Here is a 10,792-nt window from a genome sequence, read left to right as displayed (position 1 = left end):
TTCTGTAACTAGTCGTCGGTTCAGGGGATTACATTGTTGTGCTAGGGTCGTTGCTTGGACTCGTAAAAAATGTAAACAGGTGTGGCATCGGAAAGTGAATCCACTCAACTTAGACCAGTGATATTAGGAATTTGTATTTGGTGTGGTGATCGCAATAGTATGAATCACACGTATTCTAGCATTACGGTGTGTAATTGATTTCTTGTTTTCACTTTATTGTAAATCTGTAAGCTACCGTTCTAGTGCCCTCTTGTCTGAGGTATTGATTATTGAATAGAGTTAATATGATTTTCTGAGGTTCTTTTTCTTGTTTTGGTTTCCTATCTAGTGTCCGGTACCTGCTTTGGGCTCGACCAATTCGGAGAAAGTCTCACTTTGGGGGATAAAGCGCACCCTACCCAAGACATAAAAAACGTAAAAACAAATGATGAATTCAACGAATGTTTCAGCAAGACAAAATATGATACCATTCATCTGCTTCAAATTAGTAAATTTACACAAGTAAAACTTAAAAGACAAACCAAAATACTAGTTCAGTGACTTCACAAACAAGGAGTACAAAGATCGATCTACGTCACAGAAATAAGGTAAAAGAAACGATGAATTTAACAGACACGACACTCATGAATTCATGTAGAAAATACAGACAAAAAAACTGAATTGATTGATTTTGAATCCGGTCGTTACTAACTCCCTTTCAGATGGACCGTAGAATAGGTATGAATTCCTGCAAGGAATGTACTAGTGACTTCCAAACCAATGACAAAAAGTGCTGCAATAAATGCAAAAACAGTCCATGGGGAAGTAAAATGAGTGTTCTTCCACTCAGCAATCCATATTTTGCTTTTGCTATAGTAATGTTTCTCAATTTTGTCTTTCACAGCAACATAGGCATGTGGATTAGGTACCAAATCTCTTGCTATCTCATTGAATAGATCTGCCACTTCTTGATCACTTCCAAGAAAGTTAAGACGAATACCTTTTGATCTCAGCTCCTTCACATTTTCAGCGTGATCGATAAGAGAATCCATGAAGGTAAGATAAGATGTAATTCCAAAGTCATCTGGTGTATCAGGACATGCTTCATACACGACCAAGTTTAAAAACTCCGACTTGGTTGAATCATCTACAGTTATTGAAGTGTTAAAAGAGCTGAACAATGAAATGAAGTGAACTTAACATCTGAAAGATGGGCGATTCTTTCCAGGCATGAAACGGATTCCTGATCTCTGCAGCTCCATGGCTGAACGATAAGAGCACCACTCACCCCTTAGATAGCACCCACCTTCAGAGAAAGCCTTCGGATCTATGAGATGTGTTTTTAATAGCTCGAAGAGATGAGCAGGAAGCCGATTTTTCATGCTTTCTTGTTTTGTAAAGGGAGGCCCTTCTTCTCCACAGATCTTGCCAAGAAAACTCATAAATCAAGAAAGAAATCCTTGATACCTTGAATGAATCCGTGAGGTGGAGTAGGTTTTGTATGTGCACTCCAGATGAACTTTTTTATCATCCCCATTCCTTCATTATTCTTGAACTTACAGCTCATTAGCACCTGCAAGACTTCAAATGGTAACTGATTCTCAAGTAACAAAAGCTGTATCATGGCTCTTCATTTTGAGCTCCTTATAATTGCCGGTGACAATGCAGTCAAAGTATTGGAGGATGAAGCATCCATCCAGGAGCATCATCTGTGCAAACTCCTCGTGGCTGTATTTTTTTATTAATTCATCATCATTACACTCCCTGACATTAGGCATAATGTTCTTGACCTTTTTGTAAAGCTCATCAATAGACACTGAATTTGTCGAAAGCCATGGCAAGACCCCTTCAGGCCTTTCTTTGATACAATCTTGATCAGCAAACTGAATTGCCAGTATCTCCTTGTGCTTCTCCATAAGCTGAAGTTCTGGTTTGCCACGGTGAAATGGTCCAATAGAAACCACAAGGGGCACATAGCACCTTACGTTTGATTCAATCTCGCATTGCAGCTTTTAAACTTGGTCGCATATGAGGTATGCCCTGATACACCAGCTGACTTTGGGGTCACATCTTATCTTTGCGTCATGGATTCACTTATTGATCACGCTGAAGATGTGAAGAAGCTGAGATCAAAAGGTATACTTCTTAACTTTCTTGGAAGTGATCAAGAAGTAGCAGATCTATTCAATGAGATAGCAAGAGATTTGGTTCCCAATCCATATGCCTTTGTTGATGTGAAATCAAAATTGAGAAACATTACAACAACAAAGTCAAAATCTGGATTACTGAGTGGATGTATTCTCATTTTTCTACCCCTTGGTCTACTTTGGTATTTATTGCAGCAAACCTTGCCAATGGTTTGCAATTGATTGATCTATCAGGTATCCAAACCTATTATGCAGTCCAAAAAAAGGACAACTAGTGACAATAAGACCCAAAAGCAGCCAGCATCTTCTTCTCGTTCCTGCCAATTCATCTGTCCAAGCTTTGGTGAACAGAATTACTCGATACACGTGCTGGTGGAAGGTAAGAGTTGACCACATAAACTAGTCGAGATGCGTGTAGGCTGGCGGGACACCAATACATTATTCAAACTAAGTTGTGTGAACACTCATACATAAGAAGTGAAGTTATTAGACATGGGGAATCTGCAAACAAAATTCTTAGAGTTAAGGAATTAAAGTAAAAGTTGGAAGCTTACTGTGGATGCTTGCCCTTTTTCTCCTTTTACTATGTCTACTGTTTCTTATCAGGTAGGTAAAGAATAAGATGCTGTTTCTTTTTGTCTAATCCTTTTTCTATTTTGTTTTCTTATTGAGAGTCAAAACGTGTATCTGGTTTGGAAATAACTCACTATCAAGACAAGATTTGGATCCTTAATTTGAGGAAGTTTCTCAAAAGATGGACACACAATCTTCTAAAGGAACACTGGTTACAAGAGAAGAAGGTAAGAGCATTGGGGATGAAAATTTTGTTGATGAATGCAGCATCATAATTCATCAAGATTCAATCTTCAATTCTCAGGGAATCAGTGAAAATGAGAGACAGTGGCTATATTCATTGGAGAAGGGAAGAGGGTACATTGGCTCATTGGAGAAGCTAAAAATTCAGAAGGTCCCTAAAAAGCTTCGCGAGATTGAATCAAACATAAGGTGCTATGAGCCCCTTGTGGTTTCTATCGGACCATTTCACCGTGGCAAAGAAGAATTTAAGCTTATGGAGAAGCACAAGGATCTACTGGCAATTCGGTTTGCAGATCAAGATAGTACCAAAAAAAGACCTGAAGGTGTGTGGGGTTTATCTCAAAAATCTCATGGGCTTAAAACTTCATGTTTAAAAAATGAGGGTTTTGAAATTATGAATATAATCCTGTTTTAAATGTTTTATGCTATTGATTTGGTCTTTAGGCCTATTCCTGAAGTGGGTTGATATATGATATATGTATATGCATGTATTCTGAAAAGATGTTAACTTGAGAGCATGAATTATATGAAATTCCTCTCGTTATATGATCTCATCTTAAATTTTCATATGATGTGAAATGTTTGAAATCATCTTGACAAGCGTGACATGAAATATTTTGAAAATGGTCATAGTTTTGACTTTCAATGAGAGGGTTGTTATGTTGAAAAATGATGAATATAATGGTTGCATGAAAGAATAATGTGATATTGATGGCTTGCAAGTCGGGTATGACGATACCCTACAGAATAAGATATGTGATTGAATTAAATGGAGTTTGATGCATTGATTTTACAAGAGATAGGTGGATGCCCGAAGAAGGCGTTTGAGTGTAAGGGCTCATCGCTAGAAACCGTGTTTGCCGATATGGGGATTTAGTACCAGGCTAAGTGATCTTGTGTACTTGACTTTATGTCATTCCCAAATTGGGACTATGGTTAGGAGCCCAGGATAAGTATCTTGGGCGCTACTATACTTTATTGGGTTGAGACACTCTGCTGTGTGATCTTGTGTGTCTTCCCCTCACTTATACTCTAATCTCAACGGCAACCGAGATTTGACAGTTGATGTAAATTTTATATGTAGGGTATTTCACCTAGCTCAGCTGCATTACATTGTTGTTGAAAACTATTACATTATGCCCATGTGTTTTCAAATGATTTGATATGAAACTGCTTTATAATGGCTCTCACCTATATTTGAAAAAAAAAAATAATTTTCTCTGCGTACCAGTACTTTTGTATTGACCCCCTTCCCTCCCAGGTTTGGAGGCACAGTTTAGGGGTCCAGATAACCAGTAGATCTCTTCCGACAGATTTACAGAATCAAGTGGTGAGCTTCTATATTTTGGAAGGCCTGATGTCTGTCAGTTCATTTATCATTTAGTAGTTTAAGGTCTACTGGGGGCCTTGTCCCAGTTTTCAGACAGTAATTAGTTTCAATCATGTATTAGAGATTTCGCAGACGGTTGTTCAGATATCGATAGATATTGTGGGATATTATTTCCCTTTTGTTGATTTTTTTTGATTTATGACCATGTTTTTCGTAATATTGTGTATCTTCCGCATATCTTATTATCATATGAATTATGTGCATGATTACCAGATAGATAGGGGTGTTTCGGACTTTCATGGTTCGGAATGCTTGTCACGACCAGGGCCCCGATTCGGGTCGTGACAAACTTGGTATCAAAGCACGGTTCATGGTCCTAGGGTGTCTGTGAAATTGCGTTGGGTAGAGTCTTGTTTATGGGTGTGTAGCACGCTACACTTATAAGTAGGAGGCTACTAGGCACTTAGGAATGTATCTCTTTCTTAATGTTCTAGTTCGTGCAATAGAGTCAGTATGTTCCTCTTTCATACTCTAATTCATGCTATGGTGTCGCCCATAAGAAAGTTAAAAAAGTTATCCCAAATTCTTTCCTTACTCTAATGTCCTAAGATATGTCTCATTATTGAGGTGATTCAAGTGCAGAAGTTTAGAATCTAAATGGTATGGTCCTTTCTGATTGAACCATATAAGAGTTAAAATTTGTGCAAGGACTTGAGAAGAGTCCGTTAGTGCTTCAATATGTATTGATTCCGATGTAAACATTGATCCTTATGGAATCGTTCTTTTCTGCTTGAGGTATTAATTGCATTTAGTCCTCTTTAAATTTATGTTACAAATGTCTTGCTTAAGGGGGGATGATGTGTAGTAGAATGTTGGAACTGTATTTCCACCCGAATAGTAGTATGCATTAAAGTGTTATTGTCATAACCTATTGGTAGTGAAATTAGACCAAGAAGTTTGTGATGTGAAGTCACAAAGTTAGAAGTCAGAGCGAGGGTGACTTTTGTGTAAATGAATATTTTAGTTGAATAACCGATATTCGGGAATGATTTACCCTCTTATGACGATAGACTAATGTGGTAACTAGTAGCATGTGTGGATGGTATGGTAGTCCATGGAGGAAGTGTTTGACTCTGAGTTTATTTATACAGAGTAAGATGTGTATTCTTAGTTCATTTGATATTGCATATTAAATTTCTATCTCATGTAATCTTGTCATCAAGGTGTTGTTGAAAAAAATAAAGTCTAGTAAAGTCGTGTGGGGCTCTTTCGATTCACTAGCATAGTTGACTTGTCATTCATCTCATTTTCTTGTTCAAAATACAAAATCAAAGTCTAGTGAAGCCGTGTGAGTCCTATTTCGATTCACTAGCAACTGGTTGTTCTTGTGTTGGTTTAATATATATAGCTGAATCTGTTTGCATGAGATTGAGTTGGTAAAGAGGTGATTCATCCTTGTGTGTTAGTTTAGTAGAAGGTAGAGAAGGAGTTGTTAGTTAGGGTGATTTGTCGGTTACTTAAAGTGTGAAAATGACTATATTAGCCAGTAAGTTGTAAGTATAGACTCATGGTTATTTGTGGAATTTGAAGTTCGTCTAAATGTATGTTTGGGTAAGTAAGTATGAGGTGAGAAATCCGTATAAGTAGAAAAGATTGTATAGGGTTATAATATAAGATTAAGGTTGATCATGTCTATTATGTAACTTGACCCCTTGACCTTCTTTTTGTTGGTAATTGTAAACTAGTACTACTTGTGAGAAGGTATGCAGTGATTTTTGAGGCGTTTGTGCAGTATGTCCCAAATTTTATGGACTAGCATATTATGTTGCATTTTTCAGTAGTGATAGATGATTGGTACAGGACTATATTCTTGAATTTAATGTAGAATGTGGTGGTAAAAATAGTGGCATGAGATTAATGATGTATGTTTTGTGGGAAAAAAATTAGTAGGCTTGATGTGTTAAAATAGTACGTGCTAATGAGTTATGATAAGGAAGACCGTAAGGTCAAGATCAATTATTTGTTGTTTGGAAGTTCTAGTGTACTAGTGTTTCTTGAGTATAGTTCATGGTATCTAAGTGAGAATCATGCGTAAGGTTGGGTTGTAAAATCATGTTTAGTACTAAACATTAAGTTTTGAACAATTGATGTCCATGAAGGTGGATGTGATGATTTCTTGGTTAATGATACTAGTTTTATGGAAGTAATCTAATAGTCTTGAACGGTATATGCAAGAGCTTAAGTTTATTTGATTCGTAGTAAAGTATGATGTTGCATATATAATGTAGAAGTATGCCTAAGGTAATCTGAGGTTGCGGTATTTTCTAAGACTATTACTAGTTTTGTGTGATGAGTGGTACCGTTGAGTTGCTGGGTGGAGAAAGACTAGTTAGATGGTATATGGTGTTCTAAATAGCCAAGTTAAGGAGTTTTGATTGATAGTGTTGAGCATTTTTATGTGATCTTGATTCTCATAGTAGAGAGATGTAAGTTTGGAGTCGCGATATTGGTAGGCTATGTCGGAAGTAGTATGATTCATGAAAGGCTTTGTGATATCCATGTTGAGTGCTAGATTCTAAGTTTGAGGTTTTGAAGGTTGAACTAAAAGAAATAAGAGTTAAAGCACTAGAGGGTGTGCACTCCGACTATGGGGATACCCATGAAGACCCAAAGTTAGTAAGTGTACAAGTATTATATGATGACTACTGGGTCTATAGAATGATAAAGTGTATCTCAGAAGGTAGTATTAACAGTGGGTTTTCCATTTTCAGGTGTAGTCATTCGGGTTAAGTGCCATGATATGCGTCTATAGTAGTTTTCCAGACCCCAGAGTGCAGTGAGTGTACTTCAGTTTAGAGTCTAGTAAGGGATCTCCCAAACTTAATATGATGGCTTGAAGCTAAGGGGGAGATGATAGAGCGAATAAGCAAGTCAGGCTTTCAGATTGTAGTAGTGATGTCAGTATGACATAGAACATCAGAAGGGAAGAGTGAGGCTCAACGTATTCCGATCTCAGTATTTTTCAGCTATCCTAATACCTACTCATACCTCACGTTTCAGTTCCATGATCATAGTTCATGTTCATGTATATGATAGAAAATCACGTGCTCTTCCAGATTCTTAAATGAGGAACTTCAGTTCATTCAGCCGTCGGAATCACATTCCATATGTTATGAACTCTAAATTGAGGTCATGCAGCTCATGACTCATGTATTCACGCTTTATAGCGTGCTCAGTTCCCATAATTCATGCTATACTCTTTACGATAGGTGGAATATAGTTCATAGCCATGTATGCCCCAATTCAGATTTTTTTTTCTTTGATAAATCCCGGATGTTGATTTGCTATTCCCCAGGCCTCAGTTAAGTGTCAAGTTTCATATAACATCCTTCTACGCTTCAAGATCTTATGTTCTAATCTTTAGTGACTCCTCTTTATGTGATGGTAGTGGTGATGAGTAAATGTTTCTAGTTGGTCGAAGATCATAGTATGCTTATTTTATATAAGGCCATAAGTGCAAAGTAAGGTTGGGGCCAAGTCTTTGATGCATGTGATGGTTAGCTGAAAGGTGTGTGTGTGTATGTTCTTGGGGTAGAGTGTGGGAGCTATATCGATAGATGGTTAGTAAAATATGTGAAGTGTGTCTTTATAAGTGTTTACTTTGAAGTTCATATGTGGTTATAGAGATAGGCTTGAATGACATGTTGGAATTTTTGTTAAGGAACGCTATATGTGCTAGCGACTTCGTAGTAATAGTTCAGAGTTAGCCATTGAAGTGGTAAGGCATGATAGGCTTAGGTTGTGATCTTTTAAGAGATATAGAAGGTAGAATCTTATGGTTTAGACTTGTATCGTGGAGTGGCATGTAGTATTTTGTGAGTTGAAGTTAGGCCTGATCACGGTGAAGAAGATTTAAGTTACTATAGACATTAGTAGAAAGATTTATAAATGCAAATAAGAGAACAAATAAGTTGGATCGAATGAATGTGGTATCTACAGTAGTACAGTTAAGGGAGTATTTGAGGAGTGTGCTAATCTTTAAAGTAAGAAGTCGCATTGACTAAGGCCTGGAAATTCTATCCTAATTTATGAGTTATATGTCTATATTCTAGACTGCAGAGTAGTGTAAATGTTGTGATTTCCCTCAGTTGGATGTCTTATGTAATCCATACCCAAGATTCGTGGCTTCCTATTACTGCTAGAACTTCTTTAGAGAGAGTGTTGAAGAGATACTCCGGTTGAGTATAAGTGTCTGGTATAATTCAGTTTGTAATTCAGTTTAACAGTCGGGTAGACAAGTTACTATGGTTTTTCCACCTTTTCACCTAGTCCTACTATCCGAAGTCTCATGCGTATGGCCATTCCCAATAGATAACCTATTCCATCCATATAAATTGTGAGTTCATTTCATTCCAAGCATCATGTTTCAGATTCAGCTATCTATTCATGACTCGGTGCATAAGAGTTCAGCGTATAATCTCAAAAATTTTCAAGTATTTCAGCTTAGATAGTGTAATACCCTTGTACAATCTAAGTCTTGATGTCTTATGTTTCGTACTTGCATAAGTTATCACTTATTTTTTTCAATATGTATGATTGGATCATGAATATTTCAAGGGAATCCTAAATTTTCAGCACGAATCAGCTTCTTGAAGCAAGAAAAGTCAAGTCAGCACAAAATTCAGTTTCATTATAGAAGTTTAAATATTTCAGATCAGTTATGTCCTTTCTTAGAAGGCACATGATGTCCGCGTTATTCCATACCTTTAAGCTTCAAGAAGTTCCTACCCATCATTCGAGGACGAATGATCCCAAGGGGGAGATAATGTAACACCCCGCATTTTGGACGAGAATGAAAATCGTCATTTCCTTCACGTAAAGGTTCCAAAAGACATAAATACAATGCAAGTTTAGTGTGTTAATAAATTATGTAGTGTGGAAACCTATTTGAGCATGAATTGAGATCATAGAGGTCCCCAAGCTCAAGGACAAGTTGAAAGTTTTCCTATCGTTCGAATTTTAGTGAGCGTTGAAACTTAGGTCAACTTTAATCAACCATTACTCTTTGTATATATTGAATTAGAGTTCCTACTGTATATCAAATGAAAGGTATTTGAATTATCTTTCCAATGATACTAATTTCGCAAAAATCTGACACCCGAGGAAGAAGTTATGGCTTTACAAAGTGGAGTGTGTCGTGTAGAATAAGGTGTGCGACGCACACCCTAACTTATGGCATAAGGTGTGCAACGCACAGCCTAATGTGCGCGATAAAGAGTGCACCACACAACCTATATTATGCGATAAGGTGTGCGCCGCATAGATTATTACTCAAGTGACTTAAACACTCCATTTTTGGGAAAAATGGTCCTTTTCCCACCCTTATTTAGCCATAAACACGAAATTCAGTCCCCAAATACCCCAAAATACACCTTCATTCATCAAAATTGCTCAATAACTCTCCTTAGGATTTCAAAATAAAAACCCAAGCAACTCAAGATTCAACCGTGGGTTTTTAAAACTAATTGCATATTTGGAATCCCCAGAACGTAGGCTTCAAGAAGCACCTATCATCTTCGCATATAGAGGTACGTGGGGTTATCTCAAAAATCTCATGAGCTTAAAAATTCATGTTTAAAAAATGGAGGTTTTGAAATTATGAATATAATCCCGTTTTAAATGTTTTATGATATTGATTTGGTCTTTAGGCCTATTCCTGAAGTGGTTTGATATATGATATATGTATATGCATGTATTCCGAAAAGATGTTAACTTGAGAGCATGAATTATATGAAATTCCTCTCGTTATATGATCTTATCTTAAATTCTCATATGATGTGAAATGTTTGAAATCATCTTGACAAGCGTGACATGAAATATTTTGAAAATGGTCATGGTTTTGACTTGCAATGAGAGGGTTGTTATGTTGAAATATGATGAATATAATGGTTGCATAAAAGAATGATGTGATATTGATGGCTTGCAAGTCGGGTATGACGATACCCTACAGGATAAGATATCTGATTGAATTAATGGAGTTTGATGCATTGATTTTACATGAGATAGGTGGATGCCCGAAGAAGGCGTTTGAGTGTACGGGCTCATCGCTGGAAATCGTGTTTGCCGACATGGGGATTTAGTACCAGGCTAAGTGATCTTGTGTACTTGACTTTATGTCATTCCCAAATTGGGACTATGGTTAGGAGCCCAGGCTAATTGATCTTGGGAACTACTATACTTTATTGGGTTGAGACACTCTGCTGTGTGATCTTGTGTGTCTTCCCCTCATTTATACTCTAATCTCGGCGGCAACCGAGATTTGATAGTTGGTGTAAATATTATATGTAGGGTATTTCACCTAGCTCAGCCGCATTACATTGTTGTTGAAAACTATTACATTATGCCCATGTGTTTTCAAATGATTTGATATGAAACTGCTTTATAATGGCTCTCACCTATATTTGAAAAAAAATATATTATATTTTGTTTTTGATTTCTCTGCGTACCAGTACTTTTGTAT

The 10,792-nt window shown here is 37.0% G+C and overlaps 1 protein-coding gene and 1 pseudogene across 1 annotated transcript; one reads left to right on the top strand and one right to left on the bottom strand.

Moving 5' to 3' along the window:
- Window positions 1-558: 558 nt before the first annotated feature.
- LOC107871996 lies at window positions 559-2,455 on the bottom strand (annotated as a pseudogene).
- Window positions 2,456-2,542: 87 nt separating this feature from the next.
- LOC107872585 lies at window positions 2,543-4,417 on the top strand. The gene is made up of 2 exons (XM_016719228.2): window positions 2,543-3,265; window positions 4,204-4,417. Exons 1-2 carry the CDS (start codon window positions 2,881-2,883, stop codon window positions 4,239-4,241), a joined length of 423 nt encoding a protein of 140 aa, XP_016574714.1. The 5' UTR covers window positions 2,543-2,880; the 3' UTR covers window positions 4,242-4,417.
- The last annotated feature ends 6,375 nt before the right edge of the window (window positions 4,418-10,792 follow it).

Source organism: Capsicum annuum, chromosome 4 (assembly GCF_002878395.1).
Source record: "Capsicum annuum cultivar UCD-10X-F1 chromosome 4, UCD10Xv1.1, whole genome shotgun sequence".
NCBI lineage: Eukaryota > Viridiplantae > Streptophyta > Magnoliopsida > Solanales > Solanaceae > Capsicum > Capsicum annuum.
Note: the sequence above shows the minus strand (reverse complement) of the source record. Positions and strands in the feature narration are given on the sequence as shown.

Coding starts and splice junctions, on each gene's coding strand:
- LOC107872585 (XM_016719228.2), top strand. CDS start 2,881: ATGGACACACAATCTTCTAAAGGAACACTGGTTACAAGAGAAGAAGGT. Junction 3,266..4,203: donor TACCAAAAAAAGACCTGAAG/GTGTGTGGGGTT, acceptor CTTCCCTCCCAG/GTTTGGAGGCACAGTTTAGG.